This window comes from Arachis ipaensis, chromosome B3 (genome assembly GCF_059453495.1).
Source record: "Arachis ipaensis isolate K30076 ecotype BB chromosome B3, ASM5945349v1, whole genome shotgun sequence".
NCBI lineage: Eukaryota > Viridiplantae > Streptophyta > Magnoliopsida > Fabales > Fabaceae > Arachis > Arachis ipaensis.
Window position 1 is genome coordinate 28792144 of NC_142438.1, and position 24454 is coordinate 28816597.

General features: G+C 31.5%; 2 protein-coding genes and 1 non-coding gene across 3 annotated transcripts; all 3 read left to right on the forward strand.

Moving 5' to 3' along the window:
- Positions 1–274: 274 nt before the first annotated feature.
- LOC107632804 (uncharacterized) lies at positions 275–1528 on the forward strand. The gene is made up of 2 exons (XM_016336456.2): positions 275–628; positions 683–1528. The coding sequence occupies exons 1-2, from the start codon at positions 275–277 to the stop codon at positions 1526–1528; spliced, it is 1200 nt and encodes a 399-aa protein (XP_016191942.2).
- Positions 1529–7337: 5809 nt separating this feature from the next.
- TRNAQ-CUG (transfer RNA glutamine (anticodon CUG)) lies at positions 7338–7409 on the forward strand. Its single transcript has one exon. It is a non-coding gene; the product is annotated as a tRNA-Gln (tRNA).
- Positions 7410–20566: 13157 nt separating this feature from the next.
- LOC107634327 (casparian strip membrane protein 5) lies at positions 20567–24235 on the forward strand. The gene is made up of 3 exons (XM_016337862.3): positions 20567–20962; positions 21259–21382; positions 23875–24235. The coding sequence occupies exons 1-3, from the start codon at positions 20634–20636 to the stop codon at positions 24088–24090; spliced, it is 669 nt and encodes a 222-aa protein (XP_016193348.1). The 5' UTR covers positions 20567–20633; the 3' UTR covers positions 24091–24235.
- The last annotated feature ends 219 nt before the right edge of the window (positions 24236–24454 follow it).

Consider the following 24454-nt stretch of genomic DNA (forward strand, 5'->3'; position numbering starts at 1 on the left):
AGTGGTGGAGTCTGACTATCGCCGGTATGTTGGGAAGTGTTTTGATTTTGGGAATGGGTACACATGGTTGATTAGGCTAAGTCTTCGGCAGCGCAAGGATATTTGGGAGGTAAAACGGACCACATACGTGTCTCGCGACGTCCATCTCTAGCGATCACAGGAGTCTGGATTATCATGTGATCTCAGAATTCATCATGCCAATGGTTAGAGCTGATGCATCGCCAGCATCAAGGTGCTCCTGAATGCGACAGCGGCACACTTTGGGTTCAGGCCGATGTATAGGAGGGTTTGGTTGGCGAAGCAGAAGGCCGTTGCCCACATCTATGGTGATTGGGATGAGTCGTACAACGAGCTCCTGCGGTGGGTGTTAGGAGTTCAGTTGACGATGCCTGGTACTGTTGCAGTCCTTCGGACGAGTACTGTTCGAGTTGGGGGCCAGGTCGACGATTCGCAGGCTTATTTTCACCGGCTCTTCTGGACATTTTCACCATGTATTGAGGCATTCTGGCATTGCAAGCCATTGGTGAGTATTGACGGCACCCACCTGTATGGTAAGTATGAGGGTACGTTGCTCGTCGCGATTGCACTGGACGGGAACTCCAACATACTGCCTGTTGCATTTGCACTGGTTGAGGGTGAGAATACGGAGTCCTGGTCCTTTTTTCTTTCCCATCTCTGACAGCACGTAACCCCGCAACCGGGTCTGCTGGTTATATCAGATAGGCACAACGGCATCAAGGCTGCGCTTGAGGCTCCCGACGGAGGCTGGCTACCTCCTGCTGCCTACCGTGCATTCTGTATTCAACATGTGGCAGCAAATTTCGCCCTGACCTTCAAGGGCAAGGACGCAAGAAGGCTTCTTGTGAATGCAGCTTATGCTAAGACTGAGGTGGAATTCGATTACTGGTTTGATATTCTGCGATCTGAAGACCCTGCCATGTGTGAGTGGGCGAACCGGATCGATTATTCATTGTGGACCCAGCATCGGGATGAGGGTAGGAGATTCGGTCACATGACGACAAATATCTCCAAGTGTGTTAATTCAATCCTAAAGGGGGTCAGGAATCTCCCGGTGTGCTCGCTGGTGAAAGCTACTTATGGGAGGTTGGCAGAATTATTCGTTCGCAAGGGGAGAGAGGCAGAGGCCCAGTTAGGCACCAGACAACAATTCAGTCAACATCTGGTGAAGTGTATAGAGGCCAATCTGAAGACGGCGAGGTGCTTCACGGTGACTTTGTACAACAGAGATAACTCGGAGTTCACCGTCTCGGAGACGACTCCTACTGGTTCGTTCTCACTTGGTAGCTACAGAGTCTCACTCAGGTTTCAAACATGTGACTGTGGATATTTTCAGGTACTTCATTACCCGTGTCCTCACGCCTTGGCATGTTGTGCCTGTTCACGGCTTACTTGGCAGTCGTATGTCCACCAGGTGTATCATCTTAGCTCGGTGTTCAGTGTATACTGGATGGGGTTCACACCTCCCATTCCTGAGGGTTTTGGCCACCGTACGATGGGCCGACAGTGATACTGGACCCCACCAAGAGGCATGCGAGTGAGGGACGTCCTAGGTTCACCAGGATCCGGACTACTATGGACGATGCGGATCTGAGCAGGCCGAACTATGAAAGGTTACTTAATTAAAAAAACGTGATTCGTATACTTACATCCCCAGCCCGTAAAAGGTCTATCCTCAGTCTCCATATCTGCACTCGTAGTCCCTTCTCGCTAGCAGAAGGATTGTGACCTGACCACCTGCAACTCACATCGGTGGTATAAAGAAAGCAAGGTATCACACATAGTATAACATTATAAGCGGACACGGAATAGAATAAATTTAGATGAAATAGAAAAAAATGATAACAGTACCTCGAGGCCAAGGGCCAGCTGAACGTGTCATACCTAGCAGGTCTAAACCCAGGAAAGCGCCAGAAGATCCAAAACTGAAGTAGCTGTAACGGACCGGCTAGCTTCACCACATATCTGTTGGCCACTCGGCACATGCACCGGTACAACCACGCGAGAGCTGCCGACCCCCAGCTGTAGCCACCCATATCCTCAAGCCTAGCCACGTAGGGTAGCCACCTAATGTGAATACGGTTGCCAAACTTGTCGGCAAAGAGCTGAGTGCGTAACAGCATCATGATATACGCCCGAGCATAGCGCATGATTGTCTCCTCGTCGGCTCCCTCAGGGCACTCTCCAAACGTCTCCTGGAACCAGCTGCAGTTCACTGCAAACTTTTGGATTTGGTTCGCAGGAGGTAACACACCAAGCAACTCCTGGAACCACACCCAAGCTGGACGGCCACCCTGGATGTATGTCTGGAAATCCGTCAAGCAACCACTGACATAACGTCCGTCGACCGACAACCCCAACTGGTATGCCATGTCCTGCAGTGTGATCGTGCACTCCCCGAACAGCATGTGAAATGTGTGCGTCTCCGGACGCCACCGCTCGACGAAAGCACTCACAAGGGGTTCATCCAATCTGAACCATCTCTCATTCAGCCTCGCAAGATGGTATAATCCCGCCATCTGTAAGTACGGAACGTATCTCTCGTCCAGTCGCTGCCCTGCTGCCGTCACATGCTCGAGATGCATTGCTGGGGCTGCACATATAATGGACCAGACAATTAAAACCACTAACAAAACCAATTACAAGACCACTAACATAAATCACTAACATAAACCACTTGCAAAACCACTAACAAAACCACTAACGAAACCAGTAACATAAACCATTTGCAAAACTACTAACAAAACTACTAACATAAACCACTAACATAAACCACTTGCAAAACCACTAACAAAAACAATAACATAAACCACTAACATAAACCACTTGCAAAACCAATAACAAAACCACTAACATAAACCACTTGCAAAACCACTAACAAAACCACTAACATAAACCACTAACATAAACCACTAACTGAACCACTTGCAAAACGACTAACAAAACCAATAACATAAACCACTAACATAAACCACTTGCAAAATCACTAACAAAACCACTAACATAAACCACTAGCAAAACCACTAACAAAACCACTAACAAAACCAGTTACAAAACCACTATCATAAACCACTTGCAAAACCACTAACAAAACCAGAAATATTATCACTAACAAAACATAAAAAATTAGTCACATACAAAGTTACCAACGTCATTTACCATCAGAACCACTAACATAACGTATATAAACAAACGAATAAGTTACCTAATCCTACTTGATAAAAAAGATTACGTACTAACCTCTTCGTTGATGACCCCGGCTATATGAGCTACTCCATCCAAACGATATAGTCTGTCCGGATTATCCCCCATGGGCTGAATATCCTGCTCGAGCCTTTCTTAGAGTCGTGATGGGTCGTTTTCTCTGAGATTTGGTGGGGTTTGATAATGGAAATGTAGTTCGAATGAGGTTGGTTCGAACTCCTTTTATAGCCGAAGCAAGAGTAATTCGAAACACCCTAATTCGAATTACTACTGGAGACAAAAATTGAGTAATTCGAATCAGACCAATTCTAATTACTTAGGAACACGTGCGTGGGTGTAATTCGAATCACCCTGATTCGAATTACAGTGTGTGTAATTCGAATCAGGTTGATTCAAATTAGTGGGTGTGTGCGTGTCTGTAATTCGAATCAGTGTGATTCGAATTACATGGAGATAAAGTTCGAAGTAGGGTGATTCGAACTACATAGAAATGTGGACTGGTTGATTCATGAACAAATTTTTGATTTGGCTGATTCGTATAATTTCCCCCCCCTGGCTTATATAAGTGATTTGCCCTAAATTTTGTGATACGTTATCACTTAATTAACAAATAAAATAATTTTATTTATTATTGTATTTTTTAAAAATCAATTTAAGACATCTCATCTTTTAGAGAGACAATAACTTTAACTTATTTAATTTAACATCTATAATTTCATATATCAATAAAATTAGACAATCAAGTCTTTTTTAAACCAAGTCCAATCAAGTCTCACTTATTAATTATTATACACCCGCTTTGTTGTCGTTGTCGCCTTGCACTTTTTTTTTTATTATTTCTTCTCTTCCTTTTTTTTCTTTCAATCCTCCTTCATTATCATTATCACTGTGCCATTTTTTTCTTCTTTTTCTATATATGTTCAGTAAAACTATTGAACACATAAATTTTAATGCACGACACAAATTTTTTGGTGTATGTACATTACAGAAGTTTTTGAAGGATCACATTTTCAGAATATAGACACCCAACTAACAAAATATACAATACAAAAGATTTGATGCACAACATAGAAATTTTGGTGCACAGCACAGAAGTTTTAAAAGAATCACATATCTAAAATATTGACAACCAACCAACAAAATATACACAACACATCAATTTTACTACATAGCACATAAATTTTTGAATAACTACATGTTTAGCTAGAATGTTGACTCACCGACCAAACCAACAAAATAAATTCTCAGTAAAAATTTATGTACTTATAAATATTTGTGTTATGTATAAATATTTTTATGCTATGTACAAAAATTTATATATTATATCAATAAATTTGTATTATGTACAAAAATTTTTGTACCATATACAAATTTTTTATACTGTTCTAACAAAAATTTTTATATAAGAAGAACGTGAAAAAGAAAAAAGTGGTGATGCATATATTTTTTTTTGCTAGACTTATGCTAATTTAATTACAAAAATATTTATATATATAACATCATCATTTTATATATATAACATTATAAATACATGTTTATTATATTTAAAATTATTTATTTTAATAATAATTAAAAATATAAAATAAAAAATTAAATTATTTTAAATTTATTTTAATTATCTTTTAAATAGGACAATTTACTAAAATAAATAATTTATCTTCCAATTTTACCAGAATACACATTTTGCAAAATGAATACTAAAATGCATTTTTTTTATAAACTATGTAAACCGCGATAGAGGACCCACGGTTTACAAATTCTCAGGTTATTTCGCTTTTATATATATATATATATATTTGTTGACTTTTTCAACGACCTTTTTTATTATTTTATTTCAATTTTATCAAAAGATCAAATTTTTGGGGATGTTGTGTTTATTTATTTAGTTTTTTTTCATTTTATTTATTTTATTGGCTCATTTCATTGGCTAAGTTCTCTGTCATTTGATCAAGGAAATCTCAATGATATTTATATGAGAAAAACCCAAAATAGCCCCTAACAATTACTTCGAAAGACAACGAGGCCCTTGAAAAAAAACTCCAATCCGACCCCTGACAATTACCTCGAAAGGACAACGAGGTCCCTGTGCAAAAAAAAATCAATGTTATTTTTTTTGGCACAGGGGCTAATCAATCCCAAAAAAAAATATCAATGACCGGATTGGGTGTTTTTTTTTCTTGGGGGCCTCATTGTCCTTTCGAGATAATTGTCAGGGGTCGGATGGGGCATTCACTCTATTTATATAGATCAACCATTAAAAAATAAGACTAGTAAGTTAATCTATTATCCACCATAACTCTTTTAATTCAGGTAGTACGTACGTACTCAGTACTAAATAAAAAAATTTAACAAATATACTTTTTCAATCCTAAATTTTAGAACTAAATTGACTATAAATTCAACAAATGTATTTCATGTTTGATATTATATAAAAATAAATTGTCAACCCCCTTCTCTCTCTTTGTGAAACATCCAAACTTATTATTGTTTAAGTAGGAAGATTCAATATGATCATTCCTTATCCATCCTAATATTTTAATGGAAGTCATTTTGCTTGCGATGGCCGCTACTCTATTTTGTAGGCGTCTCATTTCGCAAGTGTCAGTGGACAGATATAAAAAGATGATTTCAATCTCCAATTCGCAAGCACCATGACTGAAATGATGCGCAATTCCATTTTGTATTTATAGAAATAATCATTTTATTTTATTTATTTATATAAAAAAGCAAAAATCACACCTTGGTCGTCAAGTGTCAGGGCTTTCCACTAATGAGATGTCAGACATGAGTGAAGCACCAAAGTTGGTAAAAACTATGCTAAAGTTGAAGATCCAAATTAAAAAACTGGAAGCAAAAAACACATATACACATAAACCGCGAGACTCTGCCGCTATTTCTAACCATCTTGCATATCAACATAAACCGCAGCACAGGTGTAACGGTTTATGGACGTTTGTAATTCACATACAATTCACACACAATCTGCCACACCACTATCGCGGGTAGTAATTTACGGTAAACCGTAGGTCTCCTGTCGTGATTTACATAATTTATAAAAAAAAATGTATTTTGATATTTATTTTACAAAATGTGTATTTTGATAAAATTGAAAGTTAAATTATTTATTTTGATAAATTGTCCTTTTAAATATTTTATTTTTTTAAGGATCAATTTGTTCATTAACTCTTACCTATGAAACATCATTTTAATTTACTTTATCCCCCATGTAAGCAAGAGCATTGACATTAGTTCATGTACGTAGTTGGTGGCGGGCATTATTGTATGGCAAGATAAGAAACTAAAATAGTAACAAATAATTTATTGGAAGCCGCTCAAATTATTGAAGCACAGAAAAAATAAAATATTTGCATCATTTTTTCAACCTCTCGTGAATCCATGTTCCAACAAGGCAAGCAATGTGCCTGCGTTATGTTTCTTTCCATTTTTAATACTTTAATTTATCGATTAAGAATAAAACCGAAAATATTTAATAACAAAAAAGTAATTAAAAAGAATTAATTTTTTTATTTAAAATATTTATTAATTCTAATAAATATTAAACAACATAAAATTAAACCTTTTTTTTTGTTTTTTAACATTATCCGAATAAAACATATATTCACCATATACTATAGTACCAAGATAATAATCAAGGATTGCCTTTTATTTGCTGAGTTAACAATAATATAATATAGTTGAGGCATTGATAAGGGGACAAAGTACAATAATAATGATATGATAAACAACATTATGGGATCTGATACTCCACATTTTTTCGAGCAAGAGAAAAAGATAGCAAGTGTTCATCATCGTAAATTACAAGACAGTCAAAAAAATATATCAGAGACCATCGAAATTAGAAATTCAAAAGTAGACCTGCCTCTTTCGTTTCGGATCCAATTTGCCCAAAAGTGATGCAAAGGAACAGCCCAACGTGCCACGTCATCAGACATAACCTGCTGATGAAGTTTGCCTCATTTACTTTAGTCTGACTCTGATAAGATGGTGTTTTGAAATGGAAAGCACCAAATGTCTATGGAAGTTAATATATTAAATTAAGGGTGAAATTTGATATATAGGTAATATAACAAATAAATTCAGCATTTAATGGCTGCGGTCCCATGGTCTAGTGGTTAGGACATTGGACTCTGAATCCAGTAACCCGAGTTCAAATCTCGGTGGGACCTTAGTTTTAAATTTCACCACCTCGTGTTTTTTTATTTTATTTTTTTCTTTTTTCTGTCTTAACTTAATTGTATTATTTGTAAAATTTAAATATAGATGTGAATATATAATAATTTTGTATTCTTATATGTATTATTTAACGGTTGATTGATTAGTGCTTATTTTTAATGTCACAATTTAATTCTCAAATGGCTTAACTATATAGATGTGCATATGTAATAATTTTGTATTCTTATATATACTATTTTACGGTTGATTGATTAATGCTCATCTTTTATGTCACAATTTAATTTTCAAATGGCTAAACTCCATAAACTCAACATTTCATTCCCAGACAATATTGTGAACTATGCCAGAAATTATTTGAAATATATATGCGACCAACATAATACAAATAAATAACTATGTTTATATATATATATATATATATATATATATATTAAAAATTAGTTACTAACTAGCCATTGTATATGAATACTTGTTTGATTTCATAAACAAATTTAATTATGATGTTTTAAAAATTTTAAGTATTCTATTAAGATATATTTGATTATTTTATTATAAAAAATTATTTTTTACGTTAATTAATTATTTTATTAAAATATATAAAATAAATACAATATATAATAATTGTTTTGATGACAAACTTTTCGTATGGATGAAATATTTTTTATAAACAATGGCAAAATTTGTGTTAATAAAAAGAGGTTTAAAAAAAAAAAAAGAGAGAGAAAACACAATTCATGGCTAAAAAATTTGATTGTGGACTCTTCAAAGGGGTAACGCCTCAAAATGGGGTTTGGTGGAAAAATGCTGAATTATGAGACGAGGCTTCTCGTATAGTTCGAGAAACATACATTTTTGAAACATACAATTTTTTTTTTTCTTTTTTCAAATGTAACTTGCATCTTGCGAGATAAAAATAATAATTTTTTTTAATTTTTAAATAGGATATTTCATAATAATAAAGACAAATGTGATACTGAACTAATTGAAAGAATTACATGTCAAAATAAAGTAATAACTTGATCAACGTGTAAGTTTGTTAGAGTGTCTCTGATTTAGTTTGCTAAAGCCTTATGCATATATAAATTTATTGGTCCGTGTCCTATTGAGCCGTGCCACAGAATCGAGAGGTTCAAGTGGGCCATTTTTAGTAAATAGAATTGGCGATGCAGGATGAACCGGAAATCGGGTTCCGGTGCCCAATTACGCGCGAACCTAGACCCCACAAAGGGTGTTGGTCGATTAAGACGGCAGGACGGTAGTCATGGAAATCGAAATCCGCTAAAGAGTGTGCTGTAATTAATTAGTGATTAGTTTCGGAGAGTTTGTTAGAGTCTTGCGTGGGTCTTATGGTTTAATCTCTCTTATATAAGGCATGTCAACTTATTGTTGAACTTAAGCTTAATTCACATTTTCAATACAATTCTTCTATCTTTCTCATTCATGTTCTCTCTTCTAAAGCACATTCACTCTCTAATTCTCATTACGGTATCATAGAGCCGCTGGTTCTGCATCCATGGCCAACGCTATTATTCATTTTCAATCTTCTTCAAACACCTTCTCCTATCCAATCTTAGACAAACTTGATGAGAATACCCACCGTACCTGACAGTAGTTAGCTTTACATGTCATTAATGGAAATAGCTTAGGAGATCACCTGATTGAAGAAAAGATCCTAGCATAAATTTGATAGCAAAGCATTAAAACAAACTGGTACATAATCTAATAACATGGTTACTCACCTTCTTAGATCCCTCATTCAAGAACAGAATGCTTGATTGCCACTTTGCTTATAAAATTTGGAACAAAATCAATGACTATTTCTTCCAGATTTCGAAGATAAGGATTTAACTACTGAAGGCATAGCTCAAGAACATGAAGATGCATGGATTGACCGCTACAGAATATCTTCAAAGAATCCGCAAGGTAGTTAATGCACTCGCTGGTATTGAACATCTTCTTCATTAGATGAGCATATCACTGTTATTACTGATGGTATCAGTGATGAGTATGCCATGTACATATCATCAATCATGACAAGATTTGGTGTAATTTCACTAATTGAGACAGAAGGCTTGGTTCTAGCACATGAGAATATGTCTGAAAGGTTTAGAAAATCTCAACTTAGCCCTCTTGTGCAAGCTAATTTTACAAATCCTATTCAAATCGGATGAGAAAATTTTTGTGGAACTTCCCAGCCAAGAAGAGGTCGTGGATCAAAATTCTTCACAGGTGGACGAAATTCAAATCAAGACTCGCGCCCTCAATGCCAAGTTTGTGGTAAACATGATCACGTTGCTCTTTCATATTTTCACATATTTGATCAAGCATTTCAAGCCAATTTGAGTCCCTCTACCACCTCTCAATCTTCATCAACCCTGCCACCACCTTCTACCTTCCACAATCCTCGAGCTTACCTTGCCACTTCTGTATCTCTCTCAGATTCTACTTGGTTCCCTGACACTCGTGCAAGTTATCATATGACAGCCAATTCATCAAATTTTTTGATAATCTCGGAATATAATGGTCCTGATCAAATCCTCTTAGGTAATGGTTCAGGTACCAAGATTTCTAATGTTGGTTCATCTTTTCTTGTTTCTTTAGATAATCATGATGCATTTATTTTAAATAACCTATTACATGCTCTTGATATAACTCAAAATCTTGTTAGTGTCCAAAGATTTGCAGTTGATAATGATGTTTACTTTGAGTTTTATACTAACGTGTGCTATGTGAAATCTCAAGGAACTTATAAGATTCTGCTCAAGGGAGCTCCTAGGCATGGCGTTTATGAATTTGAAAATGTAGTTGTTACAAAAAAATCAATCAGCTCCTATTTCAACTTCTAATTTTTCTAAAGCCTTTGTTGCTAAATGTAATGAGTATTTCTTATGGCATACAAGGTTTGAACATCCAGTCCCAAAAACTGTAATATCTATGATGAAACACTGTAATCTGTCTCCACCCACTTTGAATTCAATAAAGACACAACTTTGTGATTCTTGTTATATGGCTAAGATGCATTTACTCCATTTTCAATTAGATTCATATAATTATACTACTCCGTTAGAGATGATTTACACTGACATTTGGGCCAGTCTCTGTTACTTCTTATCATGGTTTTTGATACTATATTACTTTTATTGATTGTTTTACTCGATATACTTCAATTTCTTGCTCAGAACTAAATCTCAAGCTTTTGCAGCATTTTTACAATTCAAAGCACAGATGAAAAATTACATTGGTTTAAGAATTAAGAGTTTACAATCAGATCATGGAAGGAAGTATCTTTCTAATAAATTTACCTCATATCTTGTTGCACAAGGCATATCCCATTATTTCTCTTGCCCAAACATACACCAACAAAATGATAAGGCAGAGAAAAACATTGACACATTATTGAAACATGTCTTTCTATGTTAGCAAATGCATTTATTCCTCTCTTATATTAGGATGATGCTTTTCTCAATGTTGTTTATTTTATTAATCGTTTGTTTTCTACTAATACTTCTTCTTTGTCACCATATGAATTGTTACATAAAGTCTCTCCTGATTATTCATTTCTGAAAATTTATGGATGTGCATGTTTTCCATTTCTTAAACCTTATAATGTGCATAAACTTGACTTTAAATCTCAACTTTCTATATTTTTAGGCTATGCGCCCAACTATAAGGAATATAAGTGTTTAACATCTAATGGCAAATTAGTAATCACAAGACATGTTATCTTTGATGAGAGTAGGTTCCGTTACACTGAGATGTTCTCTCATCCACCAAATTCTTCTAAAGTTCAGTTCTCACATCCCACATTCTCTATTTCTTTTCCAATTTGATAGCTTGGTCGAGTAAGAAATAGGCTTCGGTCAGTAGGTCCAGTACTGAAGTTGAGTATAGGGGACTAGCTGCTGTGGATACTGAGTTAATTTGGGTTCAAAACCTTCTCCAAGAACTTCACATATCATCATCAAGCATTCCAGTTCTCTACTGTGACAATATTAGCATTGTTCTTCTTGCAGCAAACCCACTATTACACAGCCGCACTAAGTATTTTGAGATCATTTTACATTTTGTTAAGGAGAGATAGAGTTAACCAAAATCAACTAAAAGTGGTGCATATAAATGTTGTTTATCAAGTGGCTAACATATTTACTATGCCGTTGACAGTTAATCCCTTTGAAAAATTTAAGTCCAAACTCAAGATAATTTCCAAAATTTTCTTGAATTTGAGGGAGCGTAAGAAAGACAAATGTGATAATAAACTAATTGAAAAAACTATATATCAAGATGAAGTAATAACTTGATCAACGTGTAAGTTTGTTAGAGTCTTATGTATGTATAGGTTTGTTAGTCCAGTTGTAATTAGTTAGTGATTAATTTTAAAAAATTTGTTAGAATCTTACGTAATTCTTGTGGTTTAATCTTTCTTATATAAGGCATGTCAGGTTATTATTAAACTTAAACTTAATTCACATTTTTAATACAATTTTTTTATGTTTTTGATTTATGCTATCTCTTTTAAAGCACCCTCACTCTTTAATTCTCATTACACAAATTGTGAGAAGGGATGGCTCTGCGACACTGAAAGGAAATCGAAGGGACAAAAAATAGTTAGTATAGATTTAGTTAGGTTTTAGCGAGTGTTTCTAATGGAAAAAATCTCTCTATGCTTTCTAGAATTATTTTTTGGGTTTACATGGTGTATGTTAGTAGGGAGCTTCTATGATATCTATTCTTAATATATAAAAGTAGGTACATAGGTTTACCCACATTACTTCTAAGTTATTTCTCTTCTTTTACTTACGTCATATCAACACTATCGCTTACTTGGCAAAATTTTAGAATCCACCACTCAAATCTTGCCAAATCAACTTTTATTTTTAAATAAAAAAAAACTATTATTATTCAATTGAAACATCAAGTACTAATTAAATGCAATAAACATACATTAAAAGTGTCATAATAATAATAATTGTAAAAAATTTCACTTACAAATATTCAAATTCTACAACTTATACATATTAAGACTTTACTATTTTTCATTTCTTAATCTCTCATACTAATTGTCAAAAATTTTTTAAATTTAATATAATATTTTTATATATTTTTCATTCTTATTTATTTATTTTTTTAATTATTTACAAACAAAAAAATCGTAAAAAAGACAAAGTGTAGCCATTAATGCAAATCGAAAAATGAAAAAAAAATGAAAATGCAGTTTTGTATAACTCTAATATAAATAATCTGTCTTTTTTAAAAATAAATAAATTTAAAATCTATTTATAATATATTCTCTAAAATATTTTTAATATAATATTTATTAAAATATACTATATAATATAAATAATCTATTTCTCCGCGCATTACGCGGGTATCACTCTAGTTGAAAGAAAGATCCTTCAACAACGGCTGACGCTAATGTTATTTAGTGGGACAAATACGTATTTTATTGAAGTGTTTTATTATTTTTGAAACTGCAGTTGGTGGCAGATGATTCAGTATCGGGTCTCACATTTAGTCATAGTGTGTCATAAATTGTGGTAAGAAATATATTAAGATATAATGAAAACTTTGATTTAGAAAAATAAATTTAATATGATAATGACATTTTTTGTTTGTTTATTCGAAATGGACGTATCACGTATGTCAAGACATTGTATGGGCCAAAGTTGCGCAAGTTAAAAAATGTTGGATCATTGTTGTCTTAAGAAGCATAAAAGTAATTTTTTGAATGACAAAAAAGAAATGAATCTAATCCAATATTTAAAAAAAACAAATGAGTTAAGAAATTTAAATTTTTTAAAATATGTACTAATGTTTAAAAATCCAGTAATAAAGAATAACAGTCCCGAACAGTATATTCTTATTATATGGTCCTTCTAATGATATTTCATAATTGAAAATTACATTTAATTTATATATCGAAAAATATTTCCATCTCAAATTTCACATAATATTTTATTAACATTATTGTAATGACATTTTATATTTTATAACAATTTTAAAATTTTATTACACTTGAATATAATATTTTACAATTTCTTACAATTATTTTTAATAACTATTAAAAAAATAATACATAAAAACCCTAATAATTTATTTCTAATTTTTTAATATCTAAAATTTCGAAACCATATTTTACCATCTCATATGGCTGATGTACTTGTAATTATAACTCCCATTATTAACTATATTTTATTTTGTAATTTTTTTTTAATTTATTAGACTATATATATATATATAGGTATGAAAGAAAAATATATTAATTACATTACATTTTCAGTTACATCTTTAGATAGAACATAAATTTAATAAATTTGGTCCAACCTAAATTTTTTCTATCTTTTTTTCTTTTTTGGTAAGTAAATTTTTTCTATCTTTATTTTTTATCTTTTCTTCATACAAAAATTATTCCAAAACTGTAGACATAACCCAAAATTCTTCCCGGCCTGTTTTTTTGTTGATCAAGAAAATTTGCCCAGGTCCGAAATTCAAAACCAAAACATAAGATCCTCCAGACTTAAAATAAAAATTATTATAATTACTTTGGCTAACTAAAATCATTAGTGTTACTTATAATACACATCTTTTAAAATTGGAGGACCCACAACAGAACTCTCCTGGTACAAGCTACAACTAAGAGTGTTTATGGGTCGGGTGAAACCGGGTTTGATGTGACTCAGATCTGATCCGAAATATATACTGGGTCTATTTATTAGACCCGAACTCAGCCCTAAACCCGATAAAACTTACACATTTTTGGGCCACGATTATATCGAGTAAAAATTGGGTGAAATTCACTTAGAAAAATATTATTTAACATGGTAAAATTCACTTAGAAAAATATAACAAGAATCAACTCTTTTCTAAAATTAAAGCATAACTACAATCAATACTAATATTGTCTAATAATACCAAATATTTAAATTAATATAAATAACACAATATTATGCATTAGTCTAAAGTCTTATGCATTTTAAACATAAAACATTAACTTATAGTTTTATAAGGACTAATAACACAAAATATTAAGGTTTACAATACTTAAATTCCACATAAGAATAGCCATCATCCATCACTAATAACACAAAATATTAATTATGTATAATGACTGTTCATACCCTGGGTCGAGATGTCCGACTCGGGATGATCGACAACAAGCCAACCGACCTCTTCAGGTAAGGACTATCCGACCTCTTCTCCAAGAGCTCGGCCAAATCACTACAGAGGCCCAAGAAGGCCCAAACGAAGGAACACAGCCCAAATCTAAAGGCAGCCAAAGCCTAGAAAGATAAGGGCGGTTCCTTTAAAAGATAGGATGACTTCACTCAAAGATAAGATAACTACTTTATCTCCAGAAAAGGTCACTCCACACCATTATAAATACACTAGAGCACCCGGGTATAACTCATACTCTGATTCTACTAAAACCCTGCTTAATACCCTTGCTAACTTAAGCATCGGAGTCCCTTGCAGGTACCACCACCCTCCGGTGACAAAGGATCAGCAGCATTGCCAGTTCAACAAGTCGGACACGACAGCTCCAGCCACCGCCCACAAGTCGGACACGTCATCTCCGACCAGCATAGAAGATCTCGTCCGAGATCGACCTACAGTTTCAAGTAACCCTCGGAACAATGACCGAGCCACCAGGTCGAGTTCGGGTGACCCGAGCTATGGCTTGGACCCGACCCGAAATAATGACCGGGTCTATTTTTGAGACCCTTATCCGACCCTAAATCCGGTGAAATCACATCAAATTAGCCCCTAAAAAGTTTGGGGCCAGGCCGAATCTTCGGGTCGAACCGGGCCATAAAGATCCCTAGCTACAACGATCGGATAACACTCATCCATAAATAAAATATGACTTCAAACAGGGTATCAGCAAGTGCTGAAGGATCTTTTTTTTTAGCACGTTAAAAATTTTCCATGCTAGTATTGTTTTATTTTGGCGAAACCTAGTGCACTTTAAATAAAGTAGAGAGTGCAACACTCTTTAAGAGTTAACTTATTATTAAAAATTATCAGATAAATTAAATTTATTTATTATTATTATTATTTTTTTTATTGTCGTGAGCTGAACAAACAAATTGATACAGACAAAAAAACTAATCCCCTCTTTCAAACACCAGAAAAGTACTCAAAAACTTGATGGAATTCCTCTATTACTCTATTACTAACGATGTGATGTCTTCAAATATCTTCACTGTTGGTACTTTCACTATTGTTCTGGCCGGCGATAAATTTAAACGTTAGTTAGAGTCGATTTTATGCATGCATGTCAGCCACCCAATAAATCGAATCAGTTACAATGGAGATTTAAAATTCGAATGTATGTATCTCATTCGATTTATATAGAAATATATACTTGGGTGATCTGTATAATGTTTTTTTTTTTGGTGAATTGTGTAATATTGTTTTAGGTTTGGTTTAATTATACATTTTATCCTTATATTTAATAGTATAATTTTGTTTCACACAAAATAAAATTATTATATGTTTGTTTGCTTTTTAAGTGAGTATATATATATATATATATATATATATATATATATATATATATATATATATATATATATATATTTTGTTGAGTTAAGAAATTAACTAAATTAATTAGTGATGACAAACATTATTTTTGGGCAAAATAAATAATTAGTGTTGATTAATTATATTTACTTATTACTAATTGTTTATTGTTGCAGGCCAAAATTCTATAGCCCAAATGGAATGAAAAGAAATCAGCAAGGATGATGGGCTGAAAGCAAAAATCAGAAGCCCAAGAAAAAGCAAAGAAAGAAGCCAAAGGAATCGGATGGGCCAAACGGGTTACATGAACCAAACCGATCCAAGCCCGTATCCATCCCACAAAGCTTCTCTTGTAAGATTGAAGTCTTCACTCTTTCATTGTGCAATGTTCCTCTCCTCTCTGACCAAGTCAAATCAGAACTTCAGAAAAATAAGAAAGAGAAAGAGAGAGAGCTTCTTCACCAAGCTAGTCACCAAAGAAGCAAGAGAGAAAAGGATTAAACTTGAAACATAGAAATCTAAATCAGAAAATCCAAACCAAATAAAGCTTAGGTTATAGGTAAATCATTTCCTCATACATGCAACTCGACTTCATCTCTTCTTCCCAACTCTCTGCTCTATTCGAAATGGGATACAAGGGAAAGAGGATTTCTGTTCTTCTCTGCTGTGTATCTACGGTCTTAAACATGACTTGGGGACCAAGTTGGTTTTCAAGGGTTCAGATCAAGTTGACCATTAGAAGATTTCTATGGTTGCTGCTGTATGGCTTTCGGTCAAGATGAAGAAGTCAGAAGCAAAGTTTCTACTCTAAGGTTTAATGAGAAAAAGTGATTCTGTGGGTTGGTGAAGCTCAAGGCTCAAGGTCAGACCTTGGAAGAAGAACCCAGCAACATGCAAGGAGATAAATGAAGCTTGCTGTTCATTCAGAATGCAAGGAGAGAAAACCAGAGTGTGAGAACAGTGTTCTGTAAAGAAGTTCCTCTACTTGGATAATGCTTTCTTTCAAAAAAGCATTCGGCCAATACTGAAGAACTCAAGCTAAGGTTTGTGAATCTGGTTTTGCACATAGCAAAGAGGCTACTGATGAAGTCAATCTCCTTCATGTTTTACTGATTGTAATGTGCTTTTCTAAGTTTATCTTTCTGTAATTTCTTGTGAGAAAAGGCATTGTGAGAAAGATTATGAAAAAGCCATGAGTGAAAAAAGGCTGAGAGAAACACTTGAGAGAGAAGCCTAGAGTTTATTTCAGATTTCTATAGGTTGATTAAGTGTCTTGTATCTTGTACCTGTTGGGTATCCCTTTCTTAGTTGGATTAGCACTAAGAGTGAATAGTTAGGTATTAGCATAGCTAATGTCAAGTTAGGTTAGAACTTGAGTGTGAAAGGATTGGGTCAATCCTGTGAAATTGGTGTATGTAATACTATTAACTATAGTGAAATTCTTCCATAGTTGTGGAGGAGACTGGACGTAGGTTGCATAGCACAAGGCAACCGAACTAGGATATATGCTGGTATTAGCTTTTCTCTTCTCTGCTGTGTTCTGTTTTCTGATATTCATGAGACAAAAATAAATTGTCTCATAAATTTTCGCTGCTGAGTACAAACAGAATCAGAATTGAAAATTTGTTTTAAAAGGATAATAACAGCAACTTAAAAGGAAGGCATAGATTCAACCCCCCTTCTCTAAGCCTACCACAACCTTCATATATATATAATTAAATTTATATAATACAAAATCTTTTATTATTGTCTTCATATTTAATGTTATAATTTTGTTTCGTACAAAATAAAATTATTATATATTTGTTTGCTTTTTACGTGATATATATATATATATATATATATATATATATATATATATATATATAACACAAAATCTTTTATTATTGTGTTCATATTTAATATTATATACATAATATATATTTAATATTATTTTTTCTAAGATTCTAATATATCTTTTTTTCTGGATTTGGTATGTGAATTTTCAACTTATTTCTTATGTATTAATCATTTTAATTCTAAAGTCCAGTAATTTTTTTTTTGTACAGACATGTTATAACTTATAATTAATATTCATATGTTATTTTTTTATTTTGGACTTCAGTCCAATATCTAAAATTTACAGAAAAAATCCAAATTTTATAAAAAAAAAGTGGTTAACCTGATTAATAAATTACCTTTTTAAATTCAAACCATTCAAATAAAATATAATAAATAAAAAATTTAAATTTAACAAACTAACAAGGTGTGCAGCACTCCATAAGAACGTTTAAGAATGAGTCATAAGATATAGGATACTTTTTTATACTTATCATGATTATATATATTTTTTTGTAAATTATATAAAAAAATTGTTAAAAGTATCAAATTATTTTTATATAATAAAAGTGATATATTTTAAAAAATTAAACATGTTTATATAATTTAGTAATAAGTATATATGATATTTACTATAATTTTTATTTTCAATAACAAATTTTTACTATATTAAAGTGAATCTTAGTAAAGTGATATGTTTTCAGAGTATTATATTTTATACAATTTTATTCTTAATATTTGGTTTTGATTTTATTTTTAACATTTTAATCTGTTTCAATTATATCATTAGTTATACAACATACAATGTGTACAATGAGTTATTGAGTTACAAAATGAACATCTCTCATACTATCTAGAATAACCATCCGAGTACTAGAGATAATAAACATCTTTTTAAAAGATTAAATTAATTTTGGGTTCATCAAGAATCGAACTCTTGACCTTTCGGATCTAGCATTCTAATATCATATTATGATACCACTCATCTCAAAAACTTCAATTGATGAAAAAATGTAACATTAATGGTTATATCTCTAATACTCTATAAACCTCCATTGTACACATTGTACAAGTATTCCATTGGCTCATTATACTTTCCCTTATTACCTTTGTCCTTAATTGGAATAACCAACTTGGGATAAAAAATTATCCTTCTAAAACTTGTAAATTAAAAAATGAAACTAAGACATCGAGAGTCAAGAAAGAAATTTCACTTCTATTTCAATCTTAATTTATGTCTCTATCTCTACTGTTTTTGGCTATGTTATGTATTGTATTCGTTCTTGTTTCTGAAGAACCTTTTCAAACACGATGGGTGGATCTAGAATTTTTATTTTTGGGGTCAAAGAGTTAAGGTGTTTTATCAGTGAAGATAGAATATACACATTTTTTTGCTTAAGGAAAGTGATAAACACTAATTTGATCCCCAAAGAATAGAAATGTTAGCAATTATGTCTTTAAATGATATTTAATTAGTGAAATATATATTGGTAATAAAAAATATCAGATTTTATATGAATATTGAGGTTAAATTTCTTTTTTGAAAAAAGAGAAAAACCTCTAATTTTTTTTTTGGTCAAATTACACCATAACACACATACTTTTTTTACATGCATTTTATTTAATCGAACCTGGTAGACTTTCCAACAATAAATGCCAGTACAGCAGATCTTGCAGTGCGAGTAAATCGCTAAGTTGAAGAAGGAAACAATAAAAATAAAAGAAAGAACATTACCCAAAAAAGATTAAGAGAAAGAATGGTGACATTTGTGGTGTGAAGTAAAGTAGATCCAATGGCTTAGCTATATTGGTCAATCTTAAAGCAAGCCTAGTTCACTAGTTGGGTTAGACTGTTAAGAGTTTATGCCCATTTAAATGACAAAAACAGAGTAAGATGCTATGAAATAGGAACACTTTGTTGAGTTGTGGTGTTCACATATTGAACATATTTTGAACACGATACTCATCAATACTTGTCTGCTGTATGTGTTTAAATCTGTCTTAATAAAAAAATTAAAAAAATTTTTAGATATATTTTGATACACCTAAAATATCATTACGTGTTTTAATCTTATTCTTAATATATATTTTTAAAATAAATTTAAAATTAATATATATTATTATTTATTAAAATAAAAAATATTTTAAATATTTTATATAATTAAAAAATATTAAAAACAGTTAAAATTTTATTTTATATTTTAATATCAATAAAATATAAAAATATTATTATAATTTATGTAAAACATATTTTATATTTTATATACGTGTATCCTCATATCTTGTAAAATTTTAAAATTTGTGTGTTTACCTGTCCTAGATCGTATCAAGTCTCGTATTGATATCCGTATTCGCGCATCATAGGTGAAAATGTGAAATGAAACCATTCACAATGTCTTCTAGTATATATATGTGAAATGAAACCATTCACAATGTCTTCTAGTATATATATATCATGTAAAAATAACGAAGAAAGCAAGGCTCCCGGCCCAAATGATCAGAAAAGATATTTTAGTTAAAAAGAATGAAAAATTGCTCGTCCAAAATAAAAAATGAAAAATTCGTACAAGGGCACCCTTTTTCTTTTTGTAGAGTGGAGTAGGTTTTGAAACCTGACATGCAGACAATGCCATGATTTCCCACACCATAGAGCACTCACACAATGACACAAGTAACTAATCCATTCATTAAATTCCATCATTAATTAATGTCCCTTAATTAATTTTGAATCCCCTGATGTGTACTAATGTATAGGTATAAATACAGTCGCAAGCACGCTAATGTTAACCTACAAAACTAAGCTGCATATAAATACAGAACTAGCTTTATATAACATATTTTCTTACACTTCACGGATAGATACTTAAGAGCCTTCAAAAATGGACTCCAATAAAGAAAATGAGGTAGCTACAGTTGCAATAACAAAACCAAAGGACAGTGCCAAAGGGAAAAGTGTTAAATGGGGTGCTCCTATTTCCACAGATCAATCTTCATCATCAGTTTCCGCAAAGTCTGTTGCCGCGTTGCCAAGATCACCAGCAGCAAGGTGGAGAAAAGGCGTCGCGATAGCAGACTTTGTCTTAAGACTTGGTGTCATAGGAGCTGCTATAGGCGCCACAGTTCTGATGGGAAACAATGAGGAGGTTCTTCCATTTTTCACACAGTTTCTCCAGTTCCATGCTCAATGGTCTGACTTTCCAATGTTCCAGTATGTATATATTCATCTCATCATCTTATGTGTGGATGTTACTCTCTGTTACATTGATTAAGTCGTTATATTCTGAAGGTAAATAATACGATCTTTAATTTCTTAAATTCAGGTGATATTACAATTACATGTAGTGGTTTAAATGTTTTTGGCAATTAATTTTATTTCAACATAACTTGCATAAAAAATGTATTGATTTTCTAATATACCAGTATAGCTTTAAGAAAATCCTGTTAAAGTAAAGAGATTTTATGGCATCTCGGTAATAAAACTAAGCTTCATTGATATATGTGCAGGTTCCTTGTGGTAGCAACCGGGGTAATTAGTGGATACGCGGTTCTTTGCCTTCCGTTCTCGTATGTTTGCATTGTTCGACCATATGCTTTGGGACTAAGGCTTCTGCTTATGATCCTTGATATAGTAAGCTTCAAAGTTCAAACATGCCTAAAAAAATTCTTGGAATTAGACCGTTCCTATATATGTGGAATCAGTTAGCCTCAGTTTCGTAAAGTTTTTCGAAGAGATGTTTGTGTTTTTAAAAAGTTCAATCTCCTTATTTTGTGTTTGATAAATAAAAAAATTACGTAATTATACTTGCAGTTTTTAAAAGATCGAGATACTTTTAAAAGCACTTAAAATAGAACTTTTTAATGTTAGCTTGTGTTTTTCAAAATTTAGAAGTCTAATATAACTTCATATGTTAACTAATTTTCAACTTTAATGCTTGCATTTATGTTTATTATAGTATTTTTAAATTTTAAAACCTATTTTACCAAATACAATTGTTGTTGCTTGTGTTTATTAAAAGCAACTTTTAATTTAACTTATCAAACATAAATGCTATAACTTTTAAAAAGTCATCTTTTAAAAATTAACTTTTATAAACTACTTTTAAAAAGTAAAAGTTTTACCGAACTAAACTTTAGTATATATCCTAGCGAACAGCGAACAGCTTGCTGCACTTATTAATAACATTTTTGGTAGAAATTAGCAGTTGTCTTCGAACTAAATTAATAATTAAGAACCATTAGATAATTTAATATATTTGATTAAATTGTTATTTAACGATTTTTAATTATCAATTTCACACAAAAATAACTGCACATGAATTTTTACTAATATTTATATTAAAAGTAGCTTTTATTTTTTGTTTTTAGAGTGGCTATCCAAATGATACTCAAAAGAACAAATTAGTTTTTAATCTAAAAAATTGATAAACTTTATTTTTATCTTTTAGAATATCATTAGATCTAACAAAATAAACAGATAAGTTAATCTTTTATGTTTTAAAATTTTAGATAATTTAATCATTCAATTATAATATATTTTAAAATATTAAAAACTAATTTTTCACTTTAAAAAAAGGATGGAGACTAATTTGTGCTGTCATTTTATCAGAGACTAATTTCTATAATATATTTCAAAAATCAGAAATAAAATCTCAACCTTTTCGCTTGAAACTAATTTATGCGAACCAAAACTTTTAAGAGTCAATCTGGGATATTACTCTCTTTTTTAATCAATTTAGTAATTCAATTCTAATCAGAGATTCTTAATTTTGATGTAATATAAGAGTTTCGTGGTAATACACATTAAAATTTCAATGTGAAATACGTATAATTGATAATTATATTCATACATATTGAACTTTTATCATACTCGTTTGTATAAATAGAGAATTGTTTAAAACCAAAATGAACAACACAATTTAAAGTCTATTCAAAGTTTTTTTTTCTCTCTCGAAAGGACATTAATCAAAAGTGTGTTTACATATAGTGTTTATTACTTGGGGTTTTATCCCTTGCTTTTATTGTTATCTTTAGTAAGTTTGGATGAGACAATATATTTAGATTCAACTAACTTGTGTTCTAAAAGTACCTTTTAAAAATATAATAATAGAAATTTTTTAATATTTTTGATGTATTCAATACATTAAACTTCAATACATTAAAAACGTAAAACAAATTAATTTTTGTAATAATAATTTTTATAAAACCTACATCTTTAGGGCACAAGTTAGTAAGACTAGGAATATTAACTTGATTATCTCTCGAATACTACTCTGATTCAATTATATTAATTTTAAACTTGATGGATAAATTGGATCTGACGCAATTAAACCCGATTTTAATTGGTTCGAATATGGGTTATAAAATTACGAAACTCAGACCAAACAATCTAATTATCCAATTAGTTTAATATTAATTAAAAAATAAATATAATCTAATAATATATATGTAAATTTATCTCTTAATTATAAAATATTTTAAATTATGATAGTTATTTAAGTTTGAATCGATAATGTATTATTTTTTTATATTATTATTATATATCTATAGTATTTAAATGAATTTTTTTTTTATTTTTTTAGTTTAATTTTCAATCGGATATCTAATTATCCGAACCGATCTAATTTGGATTTAATCGATTCGAATCAGTTCGAATTTACTCACTAAAAATCACAAATCTAAATCAATTCGAACCAATTAAAATTTAATCAATTTGGTTCTCATTTTTTCTAAATTCAAACCAACTCAACTAGTAAATACCCCTTAACAAAACCGTATATATTTCTATATTGACTAAGTATGTGGTAGGTGTATTCTCTTCTCTTATTTTTATGTCTGCATACTTGCGCGGCAACAACGGCTTCTTTAAGCATTTATGTAATCTTTCTATCAGTATAATTGAAGGAATGAAAATGTTTGGGGCTAAAATTTGAGGCTAAAGGTAGTCATAATTTTTTTTATTTGTATTTATATTAAATACTGTTAAAATTAATAATATATAATATTAAATATTTTGTAATATAAATATTAAATTAAATAAAATAATTTTAGATTATTATTTTTGTAATATTATTCTAGAAAGAAATTGAAAATAACTAGGAGTGAATTTGGAACTTAATTCAGGTAATGATGGGTCTAATCACAACAGCTGCTGCAGCTGGTGGTGGCATAGTGTACTTATCTCATAATGGGAGTCAACATGCAAATTGGATAGCAATATGTCAAGGATACGCCAATTTCTGCCAAACTGCTAGCGAGTCTGTGGTGCTTTCCTTTGTTGCCGCATTTTTCTTCATGTGTTTGGTTCCACTCTCTGCGTTGGCTCTTAAGAGGAATTGACCCCGCCCCAAGTCTCGTGTTATTGCATGATGCTCACTGTGTCGAGTGTTAATCGAAGTTACTATTGATTCCTCTAAAAAGTGAGATATATAAAGTAAAATGTTAAAGTACCATCATAATTTATAGAATAAGGTATATTGTTGAATTACTAAAAATTAAATAACTACATAAAAAATTAAATATTAACGATTAAGTGATGATTAAAAATAATAAATTTTAATGTCTCTTAATATTTTTTATATATAAATTAAGAAGAATTTTAAATATTTTTAAAATATCGGTGTTTTAATAATTTGATTGTTGATTTCAATTATATAAAATATAAAATATATTAATTAAAATCAACAGTTAAAATAATTAAAAT